The sequence below is a fragment of the Bubalus kerabau genome, chromosome 4, assembly GCF_029407905.1.
Source record: "Bubalus kerabau isolate K-KA32 ecotype Philippines breed swamp buffalo chromosome 4, PCC_UOA_SB_1v2, whole genome shotgun sequence".
NCBI lineage: Eukaryota > Metazoa > Chordata > Mammalia > Artiodactyla > Bovidae > Bubalus > Bubalus kerabau.
In genome coordinates this window covers 26,185,095-26,200,110 of record NC_073627.1, presented here as the reverse complement: position 1 = coordinate 26,200,110, position 15,016 = coordinate 26,185,095, and the positions used below count along the sequence as shown (strand labels likewise).

General features: G+C 40.8%; 1 protein-coding gene across 1 annotated transcript in view; it reads left to right on the top strand.

Moving 5' to 3' along the window:
• The first annotated feature begins 763 nt into the window (after window positions 1–763).
• SKAP1 (src kinase associated phosphoprotein 1) overlaps window positions 764–15,016 on the top strand; it is a 308,245-nt gene continuing 293,992 nt past the window's right edge. Inside the window, exon 1 of the mRNA XM_055576087.1 lies at window positions 764–874. Within this exon, the coding sequence (XP_055432062.1) occupies window positions 826–874 (49 nt within the window). The 5' untranslated portion in view covers window positions 764–825. The remainder of the gene's footprint in view (window positions 875–15,016) is intronic.

Genomic DNA, 15,016 nt, shown 5'->3' with positions numbered 1-15,016 from the left:
TGATAAGTAATCCAGAGTGGTCCTGTTTCCCCAGGTAACATTGTGCAATATCACAGGATATCACAGCTAGGACACCTGACACCTACATACTCTGAATGAGAAGGAAGCCCACTTTTGTTATCTTGTCCTTCACTTTCCTGCCTTTTAAACTCTTAAAGGGAAAGGGCTGGATGCTCCTCTCCTTTAGCTTTCTCTCTGGGTTACCGCTTCTTTTTCCTCTCATCCTTTTAGCCTTAGGGAAGGAAGGGATACTTTGCCTCCCTGTTTCCATTGCAGCGGGACTGCTTTGATTCTCCCTGAAGTTGGTGACTTGAGATATTTATTGGGACTTATGATCATTCCCTCCAACAGCCCTGGTTTGCCTGACCAACGGTTCTGCCCTGGTTTTCCGGGCTTGGACTCGCGAACTGGGCCGGGAATGACTGCGGCCCGGCTTGGCGGGGACTGACCCTGTCCTCGGATTCCGCCTCCTCGCGCCTCATTTCGGCCCCACGGTGGTTTCTCCACCTGCCGGTGAGGCCTGCGGTCCGGAGCTTAGAATGGGGAGCTCCCGGGGGCGAGATGCCTGGAGTCGCGTCGCGTCTTTGTTTTGACAGGGAATGGGGGTCGCGGGGCGGGCACCTCCTCCCTGGGGCGCGGGAGCAGGGTCGCGGGCCCCGTGCACAGGTGTCGCCGCCGCCCAGGCGCCCCGCCCGCCGCGGGCCGCTTCCTGAGCGCGCCCCGCCCTGCGGCTCGGCCCCGCGGCGCCGGCGACTGAGGGCCAGGTGCCGCAGCAGCCGCCCGCCCGCCAGTCCGCCTGTCCGGCCCTCTCCCGCCGCCCTCCACATGCAGGCCGCCGCCGCCCTCCCCGAGGAGATCCGTTGGCTCCTGGAAGGTAACGCCCCGCTGGCCCGGGCGCCGCCGAGCCCGCCGGGAGTCGCACGTGCCGAGCCGGCAGCAGCCGAGACGCCAGCGGCTCCCCGGCCTTCCCCGTCGGCTCCCTCCCGTCTTGTAGAACCTCGAGGCTGCTGCCCGAGCCCTGACTCTGCAGAGCCAGCTGTTCACCCCTCGCTCAGGGGTCCCTTTCACTCCTAGTAACACATTTTCTTGTTCCTCAACGCGTCTCCACCTCCCACTTAGCCTCCCGGCTTCTCAGCAAGTTCTGGCCGGTTCAAGGTCCCCGGGCCGCAGTGGCTGGCCTTCAACCTGTCAGCCTTTCTCTTCAGGACGCCCTGCGTCTGTGGGTTACGCGCTGGCCCCTCTCCAGCCCTGACTCTGTCCCTTCACAGAGAACCCTGACCTTTGCGCTTAGAGCTCCCCACTGTCTCACGGGGCTGTTAGGGCTCATGGGCTCCTGTCGGCCAAGGCCTGGACACCCAGACCTCAGGCCTCCTTCACCCGCCCGCCGACTCCCTCTTGCCCCTGGGCGGTCGGATCCCAGTGTTACATCTCCTACCTTTCTAGAAGTGCCCCATTGTGGTGTGTTCACCCTCAAACCGTAGAGCCCATCAGTCCTTGTAAGAGTTAAGGCCATACTAACAACACATCCTGCTGTAACACTCCAGAGACACTTTTTGCTAATGGGCAAGATCTGCTTGCCTCCCACTTTTCCTGGTGAAAATGTATTAATAATTTGCTTTTCCTGTAACCGACCTTCCTGGAAGGATGGGGACCTGGAATCTGTGTTTGCATAAGGGTCCCAGGAGGAAACTGCTCAGAATTAAGCCTTTTGGCATCGAGGTGACATTTTTGACACATACTTAACAGATGGCCTGTTTTTGGCAAGCAGTATTTTTTTTTCTCTTCAGTTTCTCTCAGTTTAATTGGTTTTATATCTCCATTACCATGTTATCTTGGTATAAATGCCTCCTAATCAAATATTTGGCTAGTCTTTTCAGTCTGTTTGTAGCGCTGTTTCCATTCTGGGTTGCTTCCATAAAAGCTGTCAACTATGTATTTCTTATGAGGTGAAGTTTCCAAAATTTATTTTGCTTGCAACTTGAGTAAATCTAAATTTTCAGAATAGAAAAGTATTTGTGGGGTAAAAGAGCATCATCTGGATGTCTAGAAGGAACCCAGCCTTTCCGTCTGCTGTTGGCTCAATAATTCCAAATATAAAGAGAGTGTACTGTGTCTGGTTTCCAGGAGAGAAGGAACTGTGGCAAAAAGTTTCATTCTGCCTTGCAGTTGAAGATATAAACAGATTCTTTTTATTGATATCTGTCATTTGTTGAGAGGAAACCTGTTTTACAAACTAGTTAAACTATACTTACATTTTGTTTACAGCCTTGATAGAAAATTCCTTTTTATTTTCAGAGGCTTACAATGACATCCACTCCTTCAGCATTTTTGATGTGCAGTTCTTTATTGTTCAAAACTGACACTTTGGTAAACAACTCATTTCTGCACCTGCCACCTTCCTTTAGTTTAGATTATTTTCTTGTTAGCTGACTGTTTTTAATTGAAGTCTTCAGATCTCCTCCTAAAGCAGAACCTTTGTTTGCTGACAAGTAGAGCAGAGTATGAATGGAGATTAATTGCATGTCACATACTTCTGTATCAAACTTGCTGTGTCTTAACAATCTCTCTTGGTGCTCAGGTCTTTGGAATATATAGAACAATCCAAGATTAAATTCTAAGGAGCTATGTTGGTTAATGTATTACTTTAAAGCCCCCTTTTTTTAAAGTGTGTAATTAGAGTCTGAATCTGAAGTAGAGAAAAAAATGTGAAAGTGGAATTCAACCAATAATTCTATTGAAAAATGTTTGAAGAATATACTTTTGAAAGGTTTGTGTAATCATAGCAACATATTGGTTGTAGGTTTTGTTTTTTATGGAACACACTCTCTCTTGCAGACCAACAGAATTATTCACTGTACTACAAATAGTTTGTAAATATTAGAAACCTGTAATGGCTATCAATTTATCATCTGTTGCTGTTTGTCTTCCCTCACCCACCCCCACACACACTTTTTAACTGCTGACAATTAGAAAATATGTAGGTCCTGATCTCTATATTGTTACTCAGTGGAGGGAGTCATAGGGTGAGAGTGCTGCCACTTAGGTGCTGCCACAGGCTGTGGGGGTGGAGTTTCCACAATGAATTACTACTTTCATAAACCAAGGCATAAGCATTTGCACAGTGATTTAATGCTGGCCATCACAGCCATAACTTTAGCATTTATTTATTTATAACTACAAGAACATAAATGACAGGGGTGTTTTTTGACATAATGTGTGTGCTTTGAAAAATAAGATATGCAAAGCATTATGAAAGGTTTATGCCAGATTTTGCATAATGAAGGAACAGAAATGCTGAAGGTCTAAAATTAATTTTGTTTAAGGATAAAATTTTAAACATTTGACCAAGAAACTCCATTCCTAGGAATCTGTGTTAATGAAAGTAAAGAACATGAAGTATATATTTTTGTTTGTTTGTTTTAGTTGCTAAGTTGTGTTCAACTCTATGGACTGTATAGCTCATCAGGCTCCAGAATACTGGAGTGGGTTGCCATTTCCTTCTCCAGGAGATCTTCCTCACTCAGGGATCAAACCTGCTTCTCCTGCATTGGCAGGTGGAGTCTGAATCACCTGGGAAGCCCGAAGTATAGGTACCAGGATGCATAGTAAGTGCCCATGAGTTGGGAGAAGTCAGGTGATGATATCTTGTGGAATCATCCATCTTACGGAATATTTTGTAACCGTTAAAAAGCGTGAGGTGGATCTTTATATATTGGCTTAGGAAGTGTTGATAAAGTATTTTTGAGACTAAAAAGCAAGATGCACAACAGTATAAATAACATACCATTTTTGTTCGAAAACAACCCCCCCCAAAAAAATACCCCATATTTGATATATATTTGTGTAAGCCTAAGAAGGAGTAAGAAAGAATACACACCAAGCTCCCAAATTGGTTCTCTAGGGAGGGGAAAGAGAAGGTTGGGGAGAGAGAGGTTATTACTTTTATTTCATACATGTTCATGTTGTTTGAACCGTGGCAATGACCATGCATTACTTTTGTAATCAGGATAAAACAACCAGTAAGACTATTTAAAAGGAAAAGGAACAAAGCACAAATAGAAGCTTGGAGAGGTCAGAGTTCCAAAGGACCATGAACCAGTATTGTGATTATGCTTTTTTGTTTTTAGTACTAGAGATGTGTGGAAGGTGGGGATTCCCCCCCCCCTTTTTAATGCTTTCTTGGATTTGGGGCAAATATTAAAGCAGTGAGAGATTTCTAGAGTAACTCAGGAACTATCTTCCTCAGATTCTGTCAGGTTCTCATATAGAAATAGTAACTAGTCTATTTCAGCAAATAAGTACCTTATAGATAAGTAAAGTGAAGGACATTTACTGCCTTATTGAAAGAGGAAGAAATATTCAGGTCTATTTTCAAATAATCAGGCTTCAGGAGTAGAAGTTATCATTTTGCTTTTGCGCTGTGATAACCACACTGAAAACAAAAACAATGGCGTGCTGACAGTTTGCATAGTCTTTGTTTCACAGATACACGCGTAATCAGTTTCTTCCTTGTCTTTCTAGTATCACTTTTGAAGTCAGCAGCACAAAAGGCAGGTGTAAAGGAAACAGAATAAATATTTCTTTAGTTCATAATTTGTCCTGTGTGATGGAATGGAGCTTACTGAGTTTAATAGGTAATAAGTATCTACAAGGTACCTAAATCCTGCTCAAACATGGATTAGAGCCAAAATAACATCCACAATTCAGCTGCATTTAGTAGCAATTGTTGCATTAATGCTGATTTTGACATGCCTATAGTTACTTGTTTTAAACTTCCTTGGAAAGAAGTCATTAATCATTTCATTCCAGGTTGTTCTCCAGTTTTGTATTGGTCGATGTAGCCAACCATAAAATCTTTTTCAATATAGTAAAATTCCAACTCTGTGGAACTCGCAGGAGTGAGTTGTGCTGGATAGCTGAAGATATTCTCTTTAAGCATTATTTTTATTATAAACATTGGTGATCAAATTTTTTCTCAGATTCTATAGAAACTTCTCACACTTCCTCAGCCAAACAGTCTGCATTCAAGAGGACCTCCTCTGAACACTTTAACTCTGAGTTGTTACAGTGAATATCAATTATCATACTTTATAGAGATATATTAAGTTATTTAGAGATTTTTTTTTGCCATAATTGCCACTGGACTGCTTTGTGAATGTCTGTGTCTGTTTTATATTTTAATTTTTGTCACTGTTTCCTACAGTTAGACCAGGCCTATCACTTTGTACTGTTCTCAGTGTATCTGTATCCCCAATGCTCTAGAAACATTAGATAATTAAGTTCATTGAAATTAAGATATGTGTAAAAGAAAATATGAAGGTCTCTCTTGATGAACATGGTACCCAAACTTTAGGTCTGCACTTTGCGACTTATACATTGGCTGCTCACAGTCTTATTTGCTTAATTTCTTAATACTGGGTTGTCTTCTGGATAAATGGCGGTACTGTTTGGCTAAATTCTGAAACGTATGTGACCATACTTCTATTTTGTTCTTTTTTTTAACTAATTATTTTTTTTTTTTTTGGCTGTGTGAGCCCTTCATTTGTGATGCTCAGGCTCTCTAGCTGTAGGGCACAGGCTTAGTTGTCCTGCTGCACATGAGATCTTAGTTCCCTAGCCGCGGATTGAACCCACATCCCCTGTATTGGAAGGCAGATTCTTAACCCCTGGACCACCAGAGAAGTCCCATATTTCTTTTTTATGCTGAATTTTTTGGTTGTAAAAATAGTATTGCTCATGTAGAAGATCGGAGAAGGCAATGGCACCCTACTCCAGTACTCTTGCCTGGAAAATCCCACGGATGGAGGAGCCTGGTAGGCTGCAGTCCATGGGGTCGCTGAGGGTCGGACACAACTGAGCGACTTCCCTTTCACTTTTCACTTTCATGCATTGGAGAAGGAAATGGCAACCCACTCCAGTGTTCTTGCCTGGAGAATCCCAGGGATGGGGGAGCCTGGTGGGCTGCCGTCTATGGGATCGCACAGAGTCAGACGCTCCTAAAGTGACTTAGCAGCAGCAGCAGCAGCATGTAGAAGATTTAGAAAACAGTCACTGATAGTCAACAACTGTTAAATTTCCATGCATATTTTTCAGTTTTTATTATTTGTACAGACTGTACTTTTTTATATGAAAAGATGTTTTATTATTATTTTACTATATAACATATTAGTGAATACATCCAATTGTATCTTCTCAAAAGGCAAATGAGATCCAGGGTAACATTCCTCTTTGATTCCTAAAAACATCAATATCATCTGTCTTTTGGAGGATTCAGTTTCCTACGACGTCTGTGATACTGTCCACGAGGATACCAACGGTGCTTAGTAGTAAAGAACATTTTACTGAGTTGTTCTATCATGTGTCCTTGCTCTAAGTGTTCACTTTTTTCTTCTAATCTGGTTTTCAGTACTAGATCATGTGTTTCTTCATTGTTACGCACTGGATCTGGCTGAGGGATAGGCAATTATAGTCATCTGGGCTGCTGCTCACCGTGAACCCGCCATCTTTTGTACAGACTTAAAAAGTTGGGACATATTGTGTGTATAGTTTTGTATACTGATTTTTCCACTTACTGTTTTTCACTTGCTGTGGTCACCTGAGCATCTTCTTAGATCACTCACGTTCTTTTGTTTATTTTTCCTTTTGAATGATTTTAAAGTTATACATCCTGGTTTTATTCCACTGATAGTTTTACGCTTATAGCTAAAAAAACAAACAAAATGAACCATGTCCCTTTGATTAGCAATGTTAAGAATGAAACAGTATCTTCTACTCTTTCCTCCAATGTGAAATTTGACATGGCTTATATAATCTGAGATTTTAGATTCAGAATTATTAACGTTTTTATTGTATATATTACATTATAAGAATTCTTTTGATATTTGAATAATATTTAAAACCATAACTATAATGATATTTTGGATAGTTTATATTTAATGAAATACAATGATATTTTTGTTTAACTTGTTTATTGCATACTTTTTGTACCATGGCTTTTTCATTCTTGAGCTCTTTATCTCTTAGATATTTAGACTTTGCTGGAAGGGTAACCATGGCCACATGTAGCTATTTAAATTATCTAAAATTAAATAAAACCAAAGCAAATCTGTTCCTCAATTATGCTAGCTACATTTCAGCTACTAAGTAGCCACAGAGGCTGCTGTATTGGATAGTACAGAAAGCCCTAGTAGATGACGATTGAGACTGTGATGCTGAGTGGATTTTTCAGGAAGGGGACTTTGATACTACACTTGCTGAGTGCCTTTGAGTTTGAGTATGTGTCTATCTAGTTTCATATAAACTTAGCTGTGGGAATGAGGTTCTCGGATCCATTCCTTTCCCTTCTCTCAACTTAACCTCTCAAAGTTTTACCCGTATCTCCTAGTCTTGAATTTTGTGGAGGAGAAATCTGATGCCAGCCTGATGTATTTATTTTATAACCCATCCCTCCTACTGCCTGCCTGCATGTTTATAGGATATTTTTCTTTGCTTTCAAAAATGTCACTGGATAATTTCAGAGTTAGACTTTTTGATTATCTTTGCCTGGTATGTAGTGAACCCTTTTGATCTATAGTCTTAAGGTCTTTAACATGAGAAAGTTTTTTCTATTGTCAATGCTTTTATTCTGTTACACTAGGGTTTATATTGTAAATATATTGGGCCCCGATTTATTCTCTGTGTTTCATCTCTTTTATTGTCTCATCTGTCACTGATTTGATTGTGGTTTTAAATTCAGCATTTATTTATTTAAAAAAAATTTCCATGTGTTCTTTCCACACCATTCATTGTTTTGTTTTCATTACATCTGTAAATCTGGCTTGTAGACATTATGACATTTTGGATGTTGTTGGAAATATGAATAGAAAATTTTTAAACATTTCTGTTCTTTAATAATAAGGCTACTTCAGAGGGAGACATTTTCTGTAGTTCTTCAAGATATTTTTCTTTTTGAAGGTTAATATTTTCTCATAGATCCTGTATATTTTCTTTGTGGTAAGTTTTGTTGTTTGGTTCAGTTTCTCAGTCATGTCTGACTCTGTGCGACCCCATGGACTGCAGCATGCCAGGCTTTCCTGTCCTTCACCATCTCCTGGAGTTTGCTCAGACTCATGCCCATTGAATTGGTGATGCCATCCAACCATCTTGTCCTCTTGCCTTCGCTCTTTCCTAGCATCAGGGTCTTTTCCAGTGAGCTTTTCTGATCAGGTGGCCAAAGGATTGGAGCTTCAGCTTCAGCATCAGTCCTTCCAATAAATATTCAGGGTTGATTTCCTTTTAGGATTGACTGGTTTGATCTCCTTGCTGACCAAGGGACTCTCAAGAGTTTTCTCCAGCACCACAGTCAGAAAGCATCTATTCAATGCTCACCATCTGAGCCATCAGGGAAGCCCATGCCAATTCTTCAGTTCAGTTCAGTTCAGTTCCTCAGTCATGTCCGACTCTTTGTGACCCCATGAATCGCAGCACGCCAGGCCTCCCTGTCCATCACCAACTCCTGGAGTTCACTCAGACTCACATCCATCGAGTCAGTGATGCCATCCAGCCATCTCATCCTCTGTCATCCCCTTCTCCTCCTGCCCCCAATCCCTCCCAGCATCAGAGTCTTTTCCAATGAGTCAACTCTTCGCATGAGGTGGCCAAAATACTGGAGTTTCAGCTTTAGCATCATTCCTTCCAAAGAAATCCCAGGACTGATCTCCTTCAGAATGGACTGGTTGGATGTCCTTGCAGTCCAAGGGACTCTCAAGAATCTTCTCTAACACCACAGTTCAAAAGCATCAATTCTTCAGCGCTCAGCCTTCTTCACAGTCCAACTCTCGCATCCATACGTGACCACCGGAAAAACCATAGCCTTGACTAGACAGACCTTTGTTGGCAAAGTAATGTCTCTGCTTTTGAATATGCTGTCTAGGTTGGTCATAACTTTTCTTCCAAGGAGTAAGCGTCTTTTAATTTCATGCCAACTCTTAGTTGTATGCAAACTCTTAGTTGCAGCCTGAGGGATCTAGTTCCCTGATTAGGGATCGAATTCAGGCCCCCTGCATTGGGAGCACAGTCTTAGCCACTGGACCACCAGAGAAGTTCCTATCTCATTGAATTTATGAGAAATAAAGGTCTAAATATTTGAAAAGAAGTTAGAGTAATATCTAGAATGTATTATACACCATATGTTTGGTAAATAAAATTTAAAGTTTTTTTCTTTGAGGAAGTCCTGTTGATCTCTCTTCCTGCAACTGCTTCACCACAGGAAAACTTATAGGCCTTTTGCTTGGGTCAGTGGGTCATCCTTGCTCCTCCAAATTAGAGGAGGTTTGTAGGGGTTCTTTCAGGATGTTCTTCATTTCCTTCCTTAGATCAGAACTTTTTGGAGGAAGGAAAGAGGAAGTTAGCTTCCTTGCTAACTTAAGAAACACATGTGTTCCTTACCTTGTTATATAGAATGCTTTGTATGCATGTGTATTTCTGTAAATTGTATTTTTGCATTATTTCTCAGTTGAAAAAAAAGGTTCAATCTTTCCCTTCTCCCTTTCTATTTTAATAAACAGAATTTTTTTAATTGGTAGAAATATTTTAGTTTCATTACGGGTATGTCCTAGATGTTAGCTGGGCTGCCCAGGCCTTTTGAACTCTGTGCTGTGTGTGTTTAGTCGCTCAGTCGTATCCAAGTCTTGCGACCCCATAGACTGAGGCCTGCCAGGCTCCTCTGTCCGTGGTATTCTCCAAGCAAGAATACTGGAGTGGGTTTTCATTTCCGTCTCCAGGACATCTTCCTGACCCAGGGATTGAACGCAGGTCTCCTGCATAGAAGTCAGACTCTTTACCGACTGAGCTATGAGGGAGTTCAGAACTCGAGGCAAGATCTATTCCTCATTGTAGGAGCCCAAATATCTCCTCAAAATCTGAAGAATTCTCAAGGGGTGTGCATTCTCAAGGCTACCTTTCCTTCCAGGTTCCCCTGCTTCCATGGTTCCCAAATGGGCTGGTTTTGTCCCTCGGGGCATTGGCAACACTTGGAGACGTTTTTGTTGTTGTTGTCACAACTAGGGAAGGTGCTATTGGTACCTAATGGGTAGAGGCCAGTGATGCTGTTCAACTTCCTACAATGCATTGGACAGCCCTACAGCAAAGAATTATCAAGCCCCAAATGTCAGTAGAGCCAGGGTTGAGAAACTATGGCCGTGACATATATCCTTGTCTTCAATTTCCACAAAGGCCTGTCCACATGAAGTCCCTGTGAGTGTCGAAAACATCACTGCAGAGTCAGGGGGTACAGGGAGAGGGAGGAAGGGTTTCCACGGCAGTTATGCAAAAGATTTCATATTGAATATTAGGCATTCCTGTTCCTAAACTCCCTTTTGCCAATCCAGTCATGAGACAGTGCCCTCTGGCCTTTCACCTGATGTAGTTCTCAGCCTTACGCTTTCTCACTGGCACTTTCTCCCTGAATCCTGTCTGGAGCAAAACAAACAAAAAAAAGCTTTTTTTCTCTTGCCACACAGAAAGGTGGTTTCACTGTCTGTTTATTGGTTTAGGCTCCCACCAACACCCACACACAGAAAGAAACAGGTTACTTTGCCAAACAATGGTGATTCTCTTCCTAAGAGGAATTCTAGTGCTATTAAGAGAATAACGTTTTTACCTCATTATATAAGTGTAATACTTAAACAATTTTTAATCACTTTAAATATAGGAAAAATAAGATAAATTTCAAGTTCTACCATCATCAGAGAATCTTAACATATTGACATAACTATAATAGATCTAATTTTTCACATTATGAACCATTCCACTGTACAGAAATCCTATAATTTCTGCTACATTTATTCATATTTATTTCCCCTGTGTTTCCAAGTTCAGTGCTTGCTTTTTCTGGTTTACCAGTGCTGCATTATAGGTTAGGTGATTATAACAGATGGCTTTTCAGGTTTGGAGTCTTTGAGTTCCACTGTTTAATTTTACTATCCAGTTTTTACATGGAAGATAGGACAGATGTAGGCGTAGAAACAGAGTGGTCTTAGTATCCAGAGAGCAAGCTTTCCTGAAAGCTTATGGCTTTGATAAAATTATTTACGAATTACTTAAATTTAATCTAGGATCTCCGTCTAACATTGTTGATATTCTAATATTAGTATGTTATGGGGGAAATAAAATTTTTATTCACATAATAGGAGCTTTACTAAGATGTATCCAATGGCACATATTTATACATACTTACACCAATGTGACAGTTAAGTTGGAATTAAGGTACTGTATATTATAAATCAAATATGAGAAGTGTCCTGGGTACTTAGAAAGTTATAGACAATCTCTCTTTACTGCATTGTAATAAATTTCCTTAAAATCACCCTCCTTTTAAAATAAATTTTCCTTTTTGATAGCACTTTGTGTGAGCCTCTTCATCCATTGATTCCTGCCTCTTCTTTTCTTCCTTCCCAGTACTTTATTAAGGTGTGATTAATGTATATAAAATGCACTAGCGTTAAGTGTTACAACTGGATGACTTTCATATATGTATACACCTGTGTGACTACAACTCACATCAAGACATAAACACTTCCATCTCCCAATAAAGTTCCTTTCCAGTTCTGGAATTTCATAAATCAGTATGATCTCTTTTGTGTCTGTCCTCAATATAATGTTTTTGAGATTCATACATGTTGTTCTGTGTATCATTTATCTATCCTTTTGCTAAGTAGTAATCCATTGTGTGAGTATTCCAGTGTTTGCTTATTCATTTTTCTTCTGATGAACAATTGAATTGTTCAGTTTTGGGTTACTATGATTATAGCTGCTATGAGAATTCTTGTATAACTTTTTTTGTAACATAAACACTCATTTCTCCTGAATAAAGATCTAGGAGTGGAATTACTGGGTCTTTTGGTATGCTGCTGCTGCTAAGTTGCTTCAGTCGTGTCTGACTCTGTGCCACCCCATAGACGGCAGCCCACCAGGCTCCCCCGGCCCTGGGATTCTCCAGGCAAGAACACTGGAGTGGGTTACCATTTCCTTCTCCAGTCTTACAGTATAAATACATTTAATTTTATTGGAAACCAGTTTCCCAAAGTGATCATAACCTCTTTTACACTCCTACCAACAGTATATGAGAATTACAGTTACTCCATTTCCTCACAAACTCTTGATGTTGTATTCTTTATTTTTAGGTATTCTGGTAGGTGTTATGGTCCATATATTTTTTAATTACAAAAATAACTTATGAATACATTTTTACTGTAGAATATTTGTACAACATAGAAGAATATAGATTACTTGACCTAGCCACAGCAATCAGAAAAGAAAAAGAAAAAATAGGTGTCCAAATTGGAAGGGAAGAAGCAAAATTGTCATTATATGCATATGAGATGATATTATATATAGAAGATCCTAAAGACTCCACACTAAAACTATTGGAATAGTAAGTGAATTCAGCAAGGTTGCAGGTTACAAGATTAATATACAGAAATCTTTTGCACTTCTTTATACTAACAATGAACTATGAGAAAGTGAAGAACAATCCCATTTAATACTGTGTCCAGGGACTTCCCTGGTGGTGCAGTGGATAGAAATCTGCCTGCCAGTGCAGAGGACATGAGTTCAATCCCTGGTTCAGGAAGATTCCACATGAGCACCTAAGCGCGTGCACTGTAACTTCTGAGCCCACACCCTAGAGTCTGTGAGCCACAACTACTAAAGCCCATGCGCTCCAGGGCCCGTGAGCTGCGAGTACTGAGCCTGCGTGCTCTAACTACTGGGGCCTCTGTGTCCTAGAGCCGCCACTGCAGCTGCTGAGCCTGCGTGCTGCAGCCACTGAGGCCCGCGTACCTGGAGCCTGTGCTCTACACTGGAGAGGCCACCACAGTGAGAAGCAACTAGGGAAAGCCCATGCACAGCAATGCAGACCCGGTGCAACCAAAAACATTTTTTAATGAATTAAAAAAATTGTGTATAAAAAATACCTAATAAACCTAATCAAGGAGGTGAAAGACCTATGTGCTAAGAACTATACAACATGGGTAAAGGAAATTGAAAATGATTCAAAGAAATGGAAAGACATCCCATGACCTTTGATTGGAAGAATTAGTATTGTTAAAATGGCCGTGCTACCCAAAGCAACATACAGATTCAGTGCAATCCCTATCAAATTATCCATGACATTTTTCATACAATTAGAACAAATAATCCAAATGTATATGAAATCATAAAAGACCCAGAATTTCCAAAGCAATCCTGAGGAAAAAGAACAAAGCTGGAGGCATAAACCTTCCCAAACTTCAGACAATACTCAAAGCTACAGTAATTAAAACAGTGTGGTCTTGGCACAAAAACAGACATATAGATCAAGGGAACAGAATAGAGAGCCCAGAAATAAACACATACTACTTACGGTCAATTAATCTTTAACTAATGAGGCAAGAATATACATTGGAGAAAAGACAATCTCTTCAGCAAGTGGTGTTGGGAAAGCTGGCAGCTTCATGTAAATCAATAAAGTTAGAATACTCCCTCACATACACACATACACAAACTCAAAATGGCTTAAAGACTTAAATATAAGGCATGACATCATAGGACTCCTAGGAGAGAGTATAGGCAAAACATTTTCTGCAACTGCTGAGCCTGTGTGCTGCAACCACTGAAGCCTGCTACAATTCTGATATGAATTGCAGCAATATTTTCTTAGTTCAGTCTCCCAAAGCAATAGAAATAAAAGCAAAAACAAATGGGTCCTAATCAAACTTATAAGCATTTGCACAGCAAAGGAAACCATAAACAAAACAAAAAGACAGCCTACAGACTGGGAGAAAATATTTGCAAATTATGTGACCAACAAGGACTTAATTTCTAAACTATACAAACAGGTCATACAACTCAATGTCAAAAAAACAAACAACCCAATTGAAAAATGGGCAGAAGAACTAAACAGGCATTTCTCCAAAGACATCCAGATGGCCAAGAGGCACATGAAATGATGCTCAATATTGCTAATTATTGTTGTTGTTGTTTAGTCTCTAAGCTGTGTCCAACTCTTTGCGACCCCATGGACTGTAGGCCACCAGGGTCCTCTGTCCATGGGATTTCCCAGGCAAGAATAAACTGGAGTGGGTTGCCATTTCCTTCTCCAGGTGATCTTCCCAATCCAGGGATCAAACCTGTGTCTCCTGCATTGGCAAGTGTATTCTTTACTGCTCAGCCACCAGGAAAGCCCGCTAATTATTAGAGAAATGCAAATCAAAACTACAGTGAGCTATCACCTCACACCAGTTAGAACGGCTATGGCTAAAAAGTCTACAATAAATACAGGAGAGAGCGTGGAAAAAAGGGAACCTTCCTGCATTGTAGGTGGGAACGTAAATTGGTGTGGTCACTGTGGGAAACAATATAGAGGCTCCTTAAGAAACTAAAAATAGAACTGCCATATGATCCAGCAATCCCACTCCGAGGCATATATCTAGACAAGACGAAAGCTCTGATTTGAGAAGATATACGCAAGTTCCAGAAAAACATCTATTTCTGCTTTATTGACTATGCCAAAGCCTTTGACTATGTGGATCACAATAAACTGTGGAAAATTCTGAAAGAGATGGGAATACCAGACCACCTGACCTGCCTCTTGAGAAATCTGTATGCAGGTCAGGAAGCAACAGTTAGAACTGGACATGGAACAACAGACTGGTTCCAAACAGGAAAAGGAGTGCATCAAGACTGTATACTGTCACCCTGGTTATTTAACTTATATGCAGAGTACATCATGAAAAACGCTGGGCTGGAAGAAGCACAAGCTGGAATCAAGATTGCCTGGAGAAATATCAATAACCTCAGATATGCAGATGACACTACCTTTATGGCAGAAAGTGAAGAGGAACTCAAAAGCCTCTTGATGAAAGTGAAAGAGGAGAAAGTGAAAAAGTTGGCTTAAAGCTCAACATTCAGAAAATGAAGATCGTGGCATCTGGTCCCATCACTTCATGGCAAATAGATGGGGAAACAGTGGAAACAGTGTCAGACTTTATTTTTTTGG